At 42.5% G+C, this 18,524-nt stretch overlaps 1 protein-coding gene across 1 annotated transcript in view; it reads right to left on the bottom strand.

The window, feature by feature from the left end:
* Positions 1–1,599: 1,599 nt before the first annotated feature.
* Positions 1,600–18,524, bottom strand: part of LOC126152104 (IQ and ubiquitin-like domain-containing protein) — a 67,316-nt gene continuing 50,391 nt past the window's right edge. The window contains exons 3-4 of the mRNA XM_049915985.1: positions 14,718–14,900; positions 1,600–1,776 (exon numbers count right to left, since the gene is read on the bottom strand). Coding sequence (XP_049771942.1) covers positions 1,600–1,776; positions 14,718–14,900 — 360 coding nt within the window. The remainder of the gene's footprint in view (positions 1,777–14,717; positions 14,901–18,524) is intronic.

Below are 18,524 nucleotides of genomic sequence, written 5' to 3'. Positions count from 1 at the left end.
TTCCGCCGACTACTGGCGACAACATCGATGTACTGTGGAGACCTCACGCCCCACGTGTTGAGCAATTCGGCGGTACGTCCACCCGGCCTCCCGCATGCCCACTATACGCCCTCGCTCAAAGTCCGTCAACTGCACATACGGTTCACGTCCACGCTGTCGCGGCATGCTACCAGTGTTAAAGACTGACGGCAAACTGGCTGACACTGACGGCGGCGGTGCACAAATGCTGCGCAGCTAGCGCCATTCGACGGCCAACACCGTGGTTCCTGGTGTGTCCGCTGTGCCGTGCGTGTGATCATTGCTTGTACAGCCCTCTCGCAGTGTCCGGAGCAAGTATGGTGGGTCTGACACACCGGTGTCAATGTGTTCTTTTTTCCATTTAATGGAGTGTATCAAAGGTTCTGAAATAATGTGTCATCAATATTGTAAATTTAACACTTTAAGCATAGAACCAGAATGAGATTTTCACTCTGCAGCGGAGTGTGCGCTGATATGGAACTTCCTGGCAGATTAAAACTGTGTGCCCGACCGAGGCTCGAACTCGGGACGTTTGCTTTTCGCGGGCAAATGCTCTACCATCTGAGCTACCGAATCACGACTCACGCCCGGTCCTCACAGCTTTACTTCTGCCAGTATCTCGTCTCCTACCTTTTAAACTTTACAGAAGCTCTCCTGCGGAACTTGCAGAACTAGCACTCCTGAAAGAAAGGATACTGCGGAGACGTGGCTTAGCCACAGCCTGGGGGATGTTTCCAGAATGAGATTTTCACTCTGCAGCGGAGTGTGCGCTGATATGAAACTTCCTTTCTTTCAGGAGTGCTAGTTCTGCAAGTTCCGCAGGAGAGCTTCTGTAAAGTTTGGAAGGTAGGAGACGAGATACTGGCAGAAGTAAAGCTGTGAGGACCGGGCGTGAGTCGTGCTTCGGTAGCTCAGATGGTAGAGCACTTGCCCGCGAAAGGCAAAGGTACCGAGTTAGAGTCTCGGTCGGGCACACAGTTTTAATCTGCCAGGAAGTTTCACTTTAAGCATAGCATGTACGTACCCCCCTTTTATGTGTTCTATAGTTAAGCTTTAGCTTCGACAATGATTACCTCTCTATGATATTTATGTCATTCTCCAACATCCGACCTGTCAGTCAGCAAGACTCGGCGGAACCAGAAGCACCTCTGAAGATAATCGACGTACCTCTGCATTAAATGTCAGGATCGAAACAGTTTCATAGGGCAGGACAACATGTAAAACTAACCAAGTAATAAACAACCCATCGTCAAAGCCTACATGGCATAGAAAATGAAAGATGGTTGGGCAAAGAAATGGAAGTAAGAAGATATTTTGTTTTGCAGAAGCAGGAGAAATCTTGTCAATATTTTTCTGCAAACATGACTACTGCGAGTATCTCTCCTCCTATTTGAGGCACTCTGCTGGCGAAACTTATTATCACAACTGGATATGCAACGGCCAATATCCGCCCTGGTCACAAAGGTTAGTGGCGGGGAGCGGTAGCATAATGCCATGGCTACACGCTGAAAGGAAAAGAATGACGTCATTGTGAGTGCAGTATAATTGCGCAGAGTACAGCGAGCAGCAACGGCGGGCAGCCTAGGGCTGGAAGGCATCGGCCTCCAGTGTGGGAGGGCAGTAGACGACATCGTCCTGCACCTTCTCCCACGCCCCGCTGTGCCGGAAGCGGCGCTCCGCCTCCGCCAGGTTCCGGAAGCGCTGCCTGGCCAGCAGGTGCCGCACCCGCACATCCTCCACGAAGCCCGGCTCGTACACCTGCGATAAATAAATACGTACAGTGTTTTCACATGACCGCATCGAGTTTCTAATCATACTGCTCAACGCTAACTCTCGCTGTTTACTAAAAGAAGCAATGCCAGTATTACCTTCATTAGTTCACAGTCAAGATTATTTATTCACATTGTCTCTGGAGACACTCAAATAATTTAAATACTATTTCTCATATTAATAAGGCTATTTCTTAGGTAACTGTGAAGGAAGAAAAAGAGCTCTGTATGTGTGAAATTCTTGTCCGACGTGGGCCTGATGGTCCTAATCAGATCAAATGAAATAAATAAATAAACAAATAAATAACCGATGCATTAGTTTAATATACAACATGGTACTTAATATAATTCATATACAGGATGGAGAAAAATTGTGTCGCGAAATTTGAACCCTGGATAGCTGATGCCAGTAGGAACCAAAATTACTAATGTTGGCCGCGGGATTAGCCTGTTGCTGGATACTCTGGACAATGCACGACCGCAAATGCTTTGCCTGCCGGAGATCGCGATGTACCCAAGGCAGCCTTCACGCTCGGTGGTAGCGCGCCAGCCTTCCACTCTGGGAACCTGTGGGCGAATACGCCGGGGTCCCGGCACATCCATTGTAGTTTCCTGGTAAGACGTACTCGGAAGAAACCCGTCAACGGCTGTTAGTTCGTGTACAGGAAGTCTTCTACAAATTGTGTCAGCCCTGAAAAGGTCCTTTTTTGTAGCTAGGACATTGTTTACATAAAGCAGGTGCTCGAACTGGCGACACTCTGACGCGACAGAAGCTTGGTAACGTCGAACGGTGTTTTGTCGAACTCTTTCAAAGATTCCTGGCATTGCCCTGATGTGATTGGTGGCATGTTTCTAGATGGTTCCCGTCCGGATGGGTGAACTAGAACCTTGAAGAATCCCCACAGGAAAAGTCCCGTGGCATGAGGTCTGGCGATCACGGGGGCCATGTCCTACGAGCACCTCTGCCAACTACCCGGCCATCGAAGAATTCATTTAAATATCCGCGCACAGCGCGCCTGCAATGTGCGGGCGCCCCATCACGCTGCAACCACATGCGTAGCCGTATGTCCAAGGAAACATCTTCCAACAGGCCAGGTAGAGTTTCTTGCAAAAAGTGAAGGTAATATGCCCAGGTAAGTCGAGGAGGTAGACGGAACGGCTCAATCAGATGATCACCCACAATGCCTGCCCAAATGTTGAGCGAAAATCATTCCTGGTGTCCGTGGACGTACGTGACATGAGGATTTCCCCTTGCCCAGTAATCAACGTTTCGAGTGTTGTAAAGGCCATCCCTATGGAAGTTGCACTCGTCGGTTGACAGCACAATGGCAGGGAAGTCGTGATCTCGTGCAACACGTCGCAGAAACCACCGGCAAAACCCTAGTCTGTGTTCATAGTCCTCCACATGATTACAAGTCTTGGTCAGGGTGGAAACTAAATGGATGCTGGCTGTCATCCTTCAAAACCTCCCAGACTAACCGATGAGTGACCCCTATGTCGTGTCCAACCGCTCGAGTACTTGTCGTAGGTGCTTCCTCGAAGCGCTGGAGAACAGTGCCTTCAAATGCAGCATCCCGTCGTGTTCGAGGTCTTCCAGCATCACTATGATATCCCGCTAACGAGTCTGTGCGTGACGTCTTGCTGGGTAGCGTTCCTCATACAATCGTCGAGCTTCATGCGCATTACCGTCGGCTAGTCCATAAACAAAGACCATATCACGTTGTTCTTCAAATGAATACTGTGCCACCATGCTTACTGTATGAGTAAATCACACATGATGTGTGTGTGCTCCGAAGCGAAGCGAAGCTGATGTGAGGTGGAGACAAACAGCAAGACCTATTCGACACGTGTGCGTATCACGTTGGGGCAGTAACGCGGAGAGAGACGTTTGTATGTGTGAACCGACAACCATAGCGCTGCCCGTCAACCGACGAACGGCAACAGGGCAGTCCCATGACCAATCGGAGTGCATGGCGTCAAGTTTCCGTAGTTTAAAAATGGTGCGTTGTCGACCTACACAACATTTCCTATTGGCATCAGCTATCCAGAGTTAAAATTTCGTGACACAATTTTTCTCTAACCTGTACAATTTTCTTTACGCCAGTTTTTATAACTTGAATATCATTTACACCACAAATACATTTCTATCATTACTACACTGACAAAAAAAATCGCAGCACCAAAAAATAATTAATGTAAAGTAACGAAATTTCTGGAATACATTTGTGTGGGTAGCATATTTAAGTGATTAACATAACGAGATCACAGATTAATGTAAGCGCGAGATAAGGCATTGAAAATATGCAATGCTGGTACATTAATAACAGGTGTAACCACCAGGATGCTGAATGTAAGTATGCAAACCTACATGCATTGTGTTGTACAAGCGCCGCATGTCAGTTTGTGTGATGGAGTTCCATGTCTGTTGCACTTGGTCAGTCAATATACGAATGGTTAATGCTGTTAGCGGACGACGCTGGAGCTGTCGTCCTATGACGTCCCAACGTGCTCGATTGGAGGCAGATCTGGTCATCAAGCAGGCCAAGGCAACATGTCAACGCTCTGAAGCGCATGCTGGGTTACAACAGCGGTATGTGGTCGAGCGTTATCCTGTTGGAAAACACCCCCTGGAATGCTGTCATAAGTGGCATCTCAACAGGCCGAATCACCAGACTGACGTAGTCAGGGTACGTGGGATAACCACGAGGGTTCTCCTCCTGTCATACGAAATCGCAATCTAGACCATAACCCCAGATGTGGGTCCAGTGTCTCTAGCACAGCGACGGGTTGGTTATAGGCCCTCAACTGGCCACTGTCTAACCAACACGAGGCCATAACTGGCATTGATGCAGAACCAGTTTTCATCGGAAAACACAACAGCCTTCCTCCTGTGTAGTGATCAATGCCATTCATGGAAGAGCATGCATCACATATGTCAATTGTAGAGCTCAGAATAAATATGTCCATGATCGCAATTAGTTTGTAAACATTGGGCCACAAGTCTTGCATTACCTAGGTTCGGCTAGTTCCGGAACTAGTAAAGAAAACTGGAATAGAGATCAACATAAACATCATTTCTGCCCTTTTATTGTTCATGAAAATCACACATTGCTTGTTGTAACGCCATACAGTGAGACCTTCAAGGCTGGTGGTCCAGATTGCTGTACACACCGGTACCGCTAATATCCAGTAGCACGACCTCTTGCACTGATGCATGCCTGTATTCTTCGTGGCGTACTATCCACAAATTCATCAAGGCGATGTTGGTCTAGATTGTCCCACTCTTCAACGGCGATTCAGCATAGATCCCCAAGAGTGGTTGGTGGGTCTCGTCGTCCATAAACAGCCCTTTTCAATCCATCCCAAGCATGTTCGATAGGGTTCATGTCTGGAGAACATAATAGCAACTCTAGTCGAGAGATGTCATTATCCTGAAGGAAGTTCAAATGGCTCTGAGCACTATGGGACTTAACTGCTGAGGTCATCAGTCCCCTAAAACTTAGAACTAATTAAACCTAACTAACCTAAGGACATCACACACATCCATGCCCGAGGCAGGATTCGAACCTGCGAAGGTAGCGGTCGCGCGGTTCGAGACTGTAGCGCCTGAAGGCAGTAATTCACAATATGTACACAATGGGGGCGCGAAATGTCGTCCATGAAGAAGAAGGCCTCGCCAATATGCCACCGATATGGTTGCTCTATCGGTCGGAGGATAGCATTCACGTATCGTACAGCCGTTACGGCGCCTTCCACGATCACCAGCGGCGTACGTCGGCCCCACATAATGCCACCCCAAAACATCAGCTAACCTCCACCTTGGTGCACTCGCTGGATAGTGTATCTAAGGCGTCCAGCCTGACCGGGTTGCCTCCAAACACGTCTCCGACAATTCACTGGTTGAAGGCATATGCGACACTCATCGGTGAAGAGAACGTGATGCCAATCCTGAGCGGTCCATTCGGCATTGGGCCCATCTGTACCGCGCTGCATGGTGTCGTGGTTGGAAAGATGGACGTCGCCATGGACGTCGGGAGTGAAGTTGCACATCATGCAGCCTATTGCGCCCAGTTTGAGTCGTAACACGATGTCCCGTGGCTGCAGTAAAAGCATTATTCAACATAGTGGCGTTGCTGTCAGGGTTCCTCTGAGCCATAATCCGTAGGTAGCGGTCATCCACTACAGTAGTAGCCCATGGGCGTCCCGAGCGAGGCATGTCATCGACATTTCCTGTCTCTCCGTATCTCCTCCATGTCCTAACAACACCGCTTAGGTTCACTCCGAGACGCCTGGACACTACCCTTGTTGAGAACCCTTCTTGGCACAAAGTAACAATGCGCACACGATCGAACCGCGGTATTGACCGTGTAGGCATGGTTGAAATACAGACAACACGAGCTCTGTACCTTCTTCCTGGTGGAATGACTGGAACTGATCTGGTGTCGGTCCCCCTCCGCCTAATAGACGCTGCTCATGCGTTGTTGTTTACATCTTTGGGCGGGTTTAGCGACATCTCTGAACAGTCAAAAGGGACTGTGTCTGTGATTAAATATTCACAGTCAACGTCTATGTTCCGGAGTTCTGAGAACTGAGGTGATGCGAAACTTTTATTGATGTGTGCATTACTCGACATGTGTGAAATCTAGTTGCCGGAGAGCATTTACAATCTCCGTGCAGCGAGGAGGAACGAAGGAGCTCTGGTGCCAAGGAAGACCACCGGCACCACAGGAGACGAATATGATGTAGATAAGCGATAGTTGTTATATACTATTCAGAGACATGTTAATGAGAGATCTTTGAGACAGTAATATCACTTGGTTTTGGGAGTAGTAACTTCCCATGTAACGTGTATACGTTTATAAAAGTTGGTGACAACATACAGAGTTAACTGGAACCAATCTGCACTTTATTTAAGTAGAGAAGCAGTGTTTTGTTTTATAACCACTTCACGTATAGAAGTCTGCACGGAAGAAAGAAGTTCGATGCCAAGGAAGAACAGGGCAGAGAACAGCTGGATCCCGAGAAAAATCACAAGAGTAGCAAGGTTGAATCTCTAGACCAGGCTAATAAGAGTTTTAAGGTGGCGGTGTTAAGTGTAGCTGCATGGAGCAAGAGGCTCAGAACAGACGTTGCTCAAGCATTCAGAACATCGCCACACAAGCTGAATATAGAAGTCATCAGCCATTAATAAACAGTCCATGTGGCGACCGTCTGGTTATAAGTGGAATGTGGCAAATAAAAAACAGACTGAGAGGAAGAAATTCCGTAATAAATCAGCACAGAGAAGACGTGATGACAAGGGCAACAGGTATCATAAACAAGAACGTCGATGCGGCAAGAGCCAGCACGCAACCAGCGACGTCGGGCCGGCACGCAGCCGTCAACGAGTCATCCATCGCTAGAGCGCGGCCTACGCCACCGCGACGCTAGCACACGACCTGCACCACTGCGACGCCAGTATTTCACTTCGAAACTGTTTTTGTGAGTGTAGTGGGGTAATATTTTTGAGTTTATTTATGTTAATACGGAAATGTTACTACAAAAATTGGAAGACGTACAGAGACATTCAAATGAAAGGTTTCCACAAGGAACAGAACAATCTAAGGAAAAATTTTCAAAGACTGATAAGTGATTCGTAAAATTAATGGGCAGTCATTGCAAATTTCAAGAGAGTTTTCTCAAGCACGTCAAGACTTAGGAAATCAGATTAAAGGCACTCACGAGCAACTAATGGAAAACCGAAACAGACTGCGACTAGAATTAGAAACGCAGATTAAAGACACTCACGAAGTGTTAGAGGCGCGTTTAAAACATAAGCTAGGTCAAAGACTTAAGGTGTTAAGTGAAGAGATACACACCAAAGTCTTGAAATAAAGTGACTTAGTTCGGGAAGAGGTATGTTGTGTACATAGTTCCGCGTAGTTAGCTCGTACACAACTTTCCCACTAGAGCGCGCCCCGCTAAGCACATCAGCGCAGACTGTCTCCGCACTACGAGATGGCGCTGCCATAGAGACGGACCAAATTCTGATTCCGCTGATCCACGTATTAATATGTAATGCACCAATGAGATTGCTGCTAACGTAGAAACTTTTCTCCTCGTGGATCACACTCGCGCAGTGATACATGAACACACGAGGTATTATAACGAGTGTACAGATCTACGATTAGTCAGTCTACATTTGTCTGCACCTGTCTGTACCAGTCTGCATTAGTCTGTACGAGTCTAAAGTCAAGTTTCAGTCTGCGCCTAATAAGATTACCATATTCCTGTACATAGCCATGAAGATAAATGTATAGACACTTATCAAGTATCAGAGATATATGTGAGAATAAGATTAACGTACCAATGCCAAAGGAACTTCAGATTGTCAATTGTAAATATCATCCAGAACCAAGTTAAGTAATTTTTATGCATGTTATTATTTTAATAAATGTGTGTGAAAATTAATCAAGTTCTGTTTAAAGTTGGTCACCGTCAATCTGCTACTCTAAGCGTGCAAGTGGCATTTCTATCGTCTGAAGAGTGACAAGTCAAATAATCTGATGGTGTGTATACTGAAGGTCTTACAGTACGCACACCGCAAGATCCATGAACATGTTACAAATTTGCACATGGACGTAGATAATTTTCATAAACAGAATGTAAGTTGGTAAAAAATCAGATGTCAGATGCGCAAACGCGCTTAGAAATTTTAGAACAGAGAAGCGACAACGGAGATTTCGTATATTCGCATGCAATACATTCAAGTTTGGACGAAAAAATACAAGAATTATTAGATCATAAATTTCAGGAGTCTTCACGGACTTTAGAAAACGGGCAGTTTTCCTGGGAGGAAGTCACTAAAAACACCAATGAGTTTAAAAGACTGTGGGACAAATTGGAAAAAGCTAGAAGGAAACTGAGAGAAAGTCAAGTTAAAGGTACATCTTCCAATGCAACAACACTATTAGAGGAATTACAGTTGGGAAGCGGAACGAACTTTTATAAGCATTTTCCAAAGTTTAAACCAGATAGGGAAGTACATCCAACGTACTTCCTGTGAGTATCTTCCAGGTTATTATCACAAAAGTGGGATGACTCTAGAAAGACAGATTTCGTTTTGAGTTATTTACTACAGGGCGCTGCTGAGTGGAGCAACGCCCATTCGGAAGAGTTTCCTCGTGGGACGATTTTCAGGAGAAATTCAAGCGTAAGTATTGGTCTAAAACAATACAAGAGAAACTGACTCTAGAATCATTAGACCCAAAACATTTTAAGAATTCATAGAGTAGGTTCAAAAAGTATATAGAATGGCGTCTAACAGGATCCAAGTATTTTCTCTTAATATCAGAAAAAACGGGAGGTTAATTATTGTCAGGTAAATAAAAGTCACAATAATAAATTCAAATAACAAAGACGGGAAGTACGAAGCGTTGATACAATAGACGAAGTACATCTAGTAAACGTATTGGTAAAGCGTTACTGTACTATGTAAGAAAGGAAATTTGATATAGTGGATCCTCTACCGTGAATGAATTACTGTCGTTTCTTGAGAATCTAGATACGATGAATAATGAGCGCAATAACCGCAGTCACGAGGATGCGTGCCAGGAAGGAGGTAAATTGAACTCTAAATATCAGAAAAAACGGGAGGTTAATTATTGTCAGGTAAATAAAAGTCACAATGGTAAATTCGAACAACAAAGACGGGAAGTACGAAGCGCTGATACATAAATATTCACAAATAGTGGCCTGAAGGAAGGTGCTCGAGTAGTGCAGATTTTTCGGCAAATCAAACAAAATAGTAACGGAAAACAATCGACGTCCTGGTAAAGAAGTCAGATTCAGTACGTGTCCAACTAAGAGTAGGCCCATACGAAAAAAGTTTGTTGCCTTTAGTGAGGTAACACCACTACGAAATTGGTTACTCGCTGAAGGAGACAAAGAAAAAGGTATTGAGATTACTAAACCAATAGTTTCGGGAACAACTGACGATCAGGAAGTGAGGGTGTCCATAGATTCGGGGAATGAAATTTCTATTGTGTCCGAGTTTTTGTTCGATGTAATAAAATGTGAGAGTATATCCAATACTGCCAATTACTGGTGTATATGTAGTAGGTAGTAGGAATAACTGGAAACAAAGCAAGATAAATTAAGCATGAAGTACAGTTACCGACAGCATTAAACCATTTTACGTTTATGCAGACATTCTTAATGGTGCCTAATGTAAATTTGAAAATGTTAGTAGCTATTGATTGGCTGATATGATTTAAAGTAATCCTAGATTTCTCAGCACAGATATTAACATGTACTTATCAAAATGAAGTATTTGAAGTATCATTTAGTGAGACGATTACTGGTAATAACAAGATATGTAACATCCACCTCATAGCAACAAGCACTGTGATGGATTTAGACAACAGTTCGTATCCACAAAGGTACGCTGCAAAAACTAATTAGGACGAAAGCTTATGAATCTCATTTGTTAATTGAGTTACAGAAAAATAATCTATACCATATACTGAGGAAGTATAGTAAAGTTTTCTTAAATAAACCTAGAGTACTTTGTAACTATGTATGTAGTTTTATGACCAAAGATGAATCGCCCTTTTTCTGTAAACCCTATCTGGCATCATTAAGTGTAGGGCCAGCCAAACAAAAGGAGATTAATGCAATGTTATAAGCAGGAATAATGGAATGGAGTTATAGTGTATGCAATAACTTGTCATTAGTAGTGTCTAAAGCGATTGGGGGAGTACATCTGGTGTTGGACACATCTACTCTAAATTAGCACATAGAACCTGAAAAAGATCGACCAGTCAGTATAGGCAAAATATTGATGAAGTTTGAATAAGGAAAGTATATTTGATCGATGGACCTCAGATTTGGGTACTGGTAAGTCAAACATGGTGAGATTTCAAAGAAATTTACTGCTTTTTTGTATGAGGGTAAGTCATACCAATTTGGAGAGTTACCATTTGGATTAAATATCTCAATGTCGATATTCACAAGAGTCTTTGACGCTGGACTGAGTAATAATTTATTGAAAGAACTAATAACCTATGTAGATGACATACTTCTAGTGTCCAAGACATGGGAAGAACATTGTGATTTACTGGTTAGAACATTAGGAAGGTTTTACGTTAAAGGAATCGCTATAAGACTGTCAAAGTTGATTTTTAGGAGAGAAGAAGTGAAGTTTCTTGGTCACTTGGTAGATATAAACGAAATAAAAGCAGATCCAGACAGGATAAGAGCCATAAAATAATGTCCAGAACCTAAAAGTACGAAACAATTGAAAGCATTTCAGGGACTAGCAGGATTCTTTAGGAAATATATTCCAGATCAGCCTATGAATAATCTTAAGTTATTAAACTTACTGAAGAAAAAACTAAATGGCTTTGGGATGACGAAGAGTCTAAGACCTACAATGAGATTCAAGTAGTTCTAGTAGAGGCACCCATTTTAAAACAGCCACAGATGGACAAACCTTTCAGGTTAAATAATGACACATCAGAGTATGGAATAGCGTGTGAGTTGTTTCAGAGAGAGTGGGAAATTAGCATGGGAGAACATAATACACTAGCTTCTGCGAGCTGAGCTCTAACCAAACATGAGTACAGCTACAGAGTAACAGAAAAAGAATTGTTTGCTATAGCGTTGAGTATCAAAAAATTTCAAATTCTAATATGAGGATCAAAAATAACAGCGTATACTAATCACGAAGGACTAGATTTAGTTTTCGAAATGAAGTATACAATTACGCTTACCAATGGGCATGAATTATTTTGTAAGAACAGAAGGTCCTGGAGTTACCTTCAACATTAATTTTTTATCAATAAGTTATACTAATAATGAAGTAAGAATCCTAACCTTAAGAATAATGAAGGACATCATTGATGATCCATATTTTAGGGATAAGTGGAAAACCTTAGGCCAAGGAGGGACAATTGGTAACGGTATGGTAAATCATGTTCTGTTTTGGAGATTAAAGAAAATTAGACTCAAATGGAGACTCTTTACTGAAACCTGTAGGACTTGGTTTAATTACATTTATTCATCAAGCGTATGGACAGTTTGGGGTACGAAAATGTGGAAAACATAGGGTACTTTAAGAACTTAAGTAAAATGATGCTGTTTGTACTACATACATGTGAAACTTGCCAAAAGATGAAAGACAACAATCAAGCAATAATGTATAAGTTATACCCGACTCTACCTACAGGCTTACATGACCTCACAGCTGTTGACTTCTTTGGCCAAATACCAACGAGTAGAGGGAGGGTAACATATATCTGTATTGGTTGAGTGTTGGTCTGAGTATGTTAAACTCTACCCTATTAAACATTCCGACACAGAGACAGTGATTAGATGGATTGGCACCTATGGAAATAATGGATAAGCCTTTCATAGGACAACCTTTACTAAAACTGTTTACTTGGCCTCAGGCTGAAACTAGAGCGACAGAGGAGCTACATCAATAATTGTAAAAAAATATAACAGACAGTGCGGATTCGCGAGTGAAACGGTATAAATTTCCTCATAATTTGGCGGACGTTGATGACGAAATAGCAGTTGCAGGAAAATAAAGTAGATAAAGTTTTATACCAGTTCTTTGTTAGTTTATATCATAATTCCATCTTTCTCTGTTCATTCTAACGATCCAGAATACATCATATAGCGTTTCTTAGATTGATGCTCTGTTTCTTGACTTCCAGAAAGCCTTCATCCAGTTTCGTACCATACTTACACAATATTCGTAAAACTATGTTACTGAATTGAAGACTTATAGAAAATCGTTGTTGATGGAGAAAAAAAATGGTTCAAAACATGGTTCAAATGGCTCTGAGCACTATGGGACTTAACATCTATGGTCATCAGTCCCCTAGAACTTAGGACTACTTAAACCTAACTAACCTAAGGACATCACACAACACCCAGTCATCACGAGGCAGAGAATGTTGATGGAGACATATTGGGAAAAGCGAAAGTAATATTTTGTGTAACTCAAGATAATGTGGTATTTTTGCTTTTGTTCAGCACATATACGAGAAAACCGTTTGCCGAAAAGGTTCCAAGAATGGTTTTATGCGTAGCAAATAAGCGACATCAGCGCTGTAATTACGGTGGCAGCTTGAAGTAACAACCATAAACAACAGATGTGCATTTGACCAGTCAGTTGCGAACAAGCAGTCACACTGAGTCAACACGGTTGTGTCACGAATCGCAATGAACTGAAGATGCCTAAGTCAAGTACTCGAGATATCTCCATAATGTTTTGAAGAACAGAATAATGTGTGTGAAGTTTGCCCCACACACCTTGACTATTGAACAAAAAACAACGACGTGTAGATCCTTGTCGCAATCTGACTGAAATGTAAAACGTGGACAATCCTTTTCTAGAAAAAAATCATCACGGGTGACGATACTTGATGTTATCAACATGAACCTGCCATAGATAACAATATATACAACATTTTAAAGAAGGACTTTTCTGACAGTTCCACATGGTTATATGAACGTCCTTTACGTTGCACTCGTGGAGGGGAGACTGTAAATGACGTGAAGCATTAAAACTAACATCTTAATTTTTTTATAGTAAAGACAGCCCACTGATTGCAATGGATTTTATAGTCAAATTGACCATGGTTTCGACTCCTAAACTAAGGGAGTCTTCAACAAAATTCTTTACTATAAAAACTATTTTCACGGTTGCTGCACGCAGCTATGTTTAAAGTTGTAAAATCTTAAATTTTCTCTATTTTTTTAGTAATCCAGTCTCGAAACTTTTTGGACTGATCTATCAAATAACGGCTTTACACCTATGAGGCTGTTCGCAGAAGATGTAACTGTATATACGGGTTGATATCGTTAGAAAATTGTTACGAAATGCGAAGAGTCTTAAAAAAGATCAGCGCCTGGTGGAAGTATTTATTCCTGAACCTCAACATAATTAAACGTAATGCAAGGCACGTAAATAGACGAAAAATGTAATGTCGTTTGGGTAACGATCGGCAATTACTGTTTGGCAAACACTAAGTACTAGTCTGAGTTATGATGATAGGATTGCAGAAAAATCAGCTGTGAGGAATGTAGCTTACGTATTTAGATCTATCATATAAGATGGTACAAAACTGTAATTCACACATTACCAAGGCGACTTACAGAATCTTTGTTTGACCAATGCTTAAGTACAGTTCGTCGATGTGAAATTCTTAAGAAATTAATTAAAGGATGTATTGACGATCTAAGAACAACTCCATTTTTCGTTAATGGCTCATTCAATAAGTGCGAGAGCGTTACAAAAATGCTCAACACATTCCAGCACGAACCGCTATAATAAAGGCTTTGTGCATCACAGAGAGCTCTATTTTCAAAATTCTTAAAAGTCCACGTTCCAGTAAGAGTCAAAGAGCAAATTACTCCTCCCCCTCCGCAATATGCATCTCATGTAATTATCACGACAGTAAAACTAGAGTGATTTGGACTTATACTAAAGGATGACTCTAATATTTCTCATCGTGTGTCATGTATGGAACAGAAATAAGTCACAACGTCGATTCGCTCGAAATCCTAGCTCCAAAATCACTGCCTACTCTGGTTTCCGCTCTTTGCGAAGAATGGGCTGCCATTCTTCCACGACCTTCAAACATTTCACTAAAAATGTACCCAGCAGATTTCAAGCAGTCATAAACTGAATTGGAACGTGGACTAGCAATATTGACAGCAGAACTCTCCACTATGCACAATGAATTTTTTGTAGAGTCTCACACTGGAATTCGTTGAGCATTTCTGTAAAGCTCTCGCGCTGATTAAACAAATCAGTGACGACAAGCGGAGCTCTTCTTAGAATCTTCTCTATATATCGCATGAAGTGAACTTCTTAATGTTTGTAGTAAGCCACCGTGCCGTAGCTTGTACAGATGCGGATGCAGGGTGAGGACAAACCTTGTGGCTTGTGACGCGCACGTGAGCGCGGGCTTCAGCGTCTGTGAGCAGGACGCAGTTCCAGGGCGCCCAGTCTTTGCCCACGTCCCAGCGAGACATCCGCAGGTCGCGCACGATCTTGTTCTCACTGAGGATGGACCGCGCGTGCCAGATGTTCGTCACCAGGTAGTGGAAGTCGTCCTCCTGCCACACAACACCAGCCCTCTCAATATTTTTATCAGTTTAAATATATTACCCTCCATATGTTTGGAAACACATGCTGCCTATTACAGAAGAGCAACATGGGAGTGGTATGTGTGAGTTATTGACTGTAATAAAGAATAACATGCTCGAAGAACGATTAATAATGATACTTACAGTATTGTACAGATAAATATTGTACTTATACACACATATTGGTATTGCTCACCTTTATATAAACTGATTTACCTGTCCAAGCAGTTCTACTAAAAACGCTGGGTGGCGCCAGTAGCGGCACGACTCTGTAGAGGTACGTTGTTTACAATTCTGTTCGGTTGTAGTTCCGTTTGTAATCAGTCCCCTAGACTTAGAACTACTTAAACCTAGCTAACCTAAGGACATCACACACATCCATGCCCGAGGCAGGATTCGAACCTACGACCGTAGCGGTCGCGCGATTCCAGACTGAAGCGCCTAGAACAGCTCGGCTACAACGGCCGACGAAGGTAGTACACATGCAGCGCAAGTAATAGAAAATGGCTCCAAAATGCCAGATTCATAATTTTTCATGAGTAAAGATAATAATTACGCACCAGTAAGGCAACTCAGTTCGACAAATATCAAAGAAACGGAAGATTTCCGTCAGTAGAGTTGTCAAGGCCATAAAGCGACATCGAGGTACAGGCTCCTACGATATTCGTCCTCGCTCAGAAGCAGCCAGGAAAATAGCAGAACACCAGGAAAAGTATTTGATAGTGACTAGAAACGGTAAAGATTCGAAATTGTCCGTGAATTGACTGCAGAACAAAACGCAACTAAGGATACACCAGTGAGTGAGACAACAGTGAGACGCCGCCTGGCCGAAAACAATCTCCAGGTTTATGTAGCAGCGGGGACGCCATTGTTGCGGCGCTTGAATTCCTAAGGGATCAAACTGCTGAGGTCATCTGTCCCGTTGTTGCAGCCTATGAAGAAGAAAAAAAGATTTAAATAGGCTACAACACACCAACCTTGGACAGCAGGGGATTGGGGCAGAGCCGTATTCACTCATGAATCCAAATTCGAAATATTTGGAAGTAAACGCAGTCAATTCGCACGCCGTTTACCTCATGAACGCTTGAATCCTCAGTGTGTAATTGCAACTGTGAAGCATGGAGGGTGTTCTGTGATGGTATGTGGACCTTTCGGAAGGAAAAATGTTGGACATTTGGTGAAAGCACATGAAAAAATAAACCAAAAGGATTATTATGCCGTTGTCCAGCGACATGTCAAGATATGTGGTTTGCGTCTGGCTGGCAAAGAGTTACTCTTGCAGCAAGACAACGACCAGAAAAATACATTCCGCTTGTGTCAGAACTACGTGAAACCTCTAGAGGTTCAGAAAAATCTGAAAAACAAGGAACGGCCTCTCTCGCCCGTACTATTGGGTAAGCTGGACAAGAGGATCCGAAAACGGGGACTCACGATTGAGGTACACTTGTGGGAAGTCCTGCACCAAGAATGGAGACTAATTCTAACTGAAACGTTGGCAAAATTGACCCAACGCATATCGAGTGTATGTAAGGCAGTGTAAGCGTGGCTATTCTGGGGAATCTAAAATTTGATAGTTGCATTTACCTATGAATTGTTTGAGCTTCAAAACATTTAGAAAACAATTAAATGCAGTTTTATAATGTATTTTCTTCCCATTGTCCACAGTCCCTTGGTGTTTCCAAACTTATGGAGGGTACTTTATATACCACGACAGTCATATCTAACATATATGTAACTACTAAAAAGTTTGAGATGTGCTCACATGGAACGAAAAAACTTGAAGAGTTCCTGGAACAATTATATTCTATCCATCCCAATTTAAATTCGCAATGGCATTTCAAAAAATGATCAACTACCTTTCCTAGAGTTGTTGGTTAAGAGAAGACCAGGGAAATCCCTGAGCTCGCGATGAGCTCTAACCCCACGACTCGAGGCATCCGTCACAAAGAAATTCGATGCTAAAGACAGTTCCACTGAGATCAAACACTTTCAGACAAGGAGATCATAACCGGAGAATTACAACACCTATCAATAGCGTTCCAAAGGAATGGGTACTGAGATCGGCAAATCGAGCGATATTCGCAGTCAGAATCAAAAACGACTGAGAAAAGAGTTGACTGAGACAGGCAAAGAACCTTATGCTGACCCAACATCTGGTAAAAGCGGTAGACTCCTACAGAAACACTATACCCAGCGTACTTCGCTCCAATTAACATACATGAAAACTTTTGTGTGTATTGTTAAAGACACTCGAGGTCTCCAAAAGCCTAGTGTGCACGGCATTCCATGCGAATGTGGCATATCTTATATGGGGCAGACTATTTTAGGCTAAAAGAACACCTAGAAGTTAAACAGTAGAGCGGATCTCCTTCAAACCAAGAAGGATATAAACTAGGAAACATGACTATTGAAATATATTTTAATATGTGTATCTCCTCGTTATATAAGAATAATCCTGCTCCTGCAGTTCTTTTTATTATTCTGGGTGCCTTGGAAAGACATGGTACTGTAAAGTGAGGGTACCACAGAGTAAGATAGCACAGATAGTGAGTATATGGTGTACACCGTACAAGTGAAATTACGAGAGTGTAAAATTGTAAAAATATGAAGATGAATGTGTAAATTTCGTGTGGACATCAAAGTACTGTTATTCATGTTTTTATCTCGTATAGTTTACGTTAAGGAAATCTTCGTTTGTTGTCTGATATTTATCTAAGGGTGATAAATTACATTTTTACTAAATTAGATGAGTAGATGTTATGTTATATGTAGAAATGTAATTGACATTATGTATGCCCTAACTAAAAAATGCTGTGTAAATTGTTTCCAGATGGATTAATAAAGAAATGAAAACAGTAGAAGAGAGATGCAAAACATCAGCGGCACACCCGAATGAAACAACCAAATAAATCAGTTGTCTCTGTAGACCGCCGAGGTGGACCTCGCTCATAACCACGAAATGAAATACTACGAAATCAGTAACGTGTCGCAACGCCATGTTTCTGTGACAGTTAACTAAGAAGTCTATCGAAATGAGGATGTCGGAAACTCTAATAAACACGGATGGATGTTTCAATTTGAACGGAACTTGGGCCTCTCTGCCGATCCCTCGGCCATCACATCCACCTGAACTGGAAATGTTGCGGGAGCGTAACCTTCAGTTCCTAAGACTTCACGCAAACCTGACGTCGTTTTGAAGTCGTACGCTCTATGGAAGACGAAACGACCTGACTATCGACTTTCGTAATCGTTCGGTTCACAACACGTGAAGCGAAGAGCGACGTTCAGAACAATAACGCTCACTTCAAGTCGAGAGGACTCAAAGTTACGCTTTCTCTTTAATGCAGGATACGGTAACCTCGAAGCTACAGTGTTTTTAAATGTGTAAAGTTCTGCATTCTTGTGGACTGGGCTGTGAACAGGGGAGAGATTGAAGCATTGTCAACAATTAACTCTGAAAGTTATTGAAGTAAATAACCATTTTCCCTAAAACACCTTCATCAACCCCTAAAGTGAAACGACTTACTGATTTACATGTAAAAAGAATTACATAAAATAAAAAAGCTGAAGCCAGCCAGCACTGAACCCAGTAAC

The sequence above is a fragment of the Schistocerca cancellata genome, chromosome 2, assembly GCF_023864275.1.
Source record: "Schistocerca cancellata isolate TAMUIC-IGC-003103 chromosome 2, iqSchCanc2.1, whole genome shotgun sequence".
Lineage (NCBI taxonomy): Eukaryota > Metazoa > Arthropoda > Insecta > Orthoptera > Acrididae > Schistocerca > Schistocerca cancellata.
The sequence above is the reverse complement of the archived record's forward strand: the minus strand, read 5'-3'. Positions and strand labels throughout refer to the sequence as shown.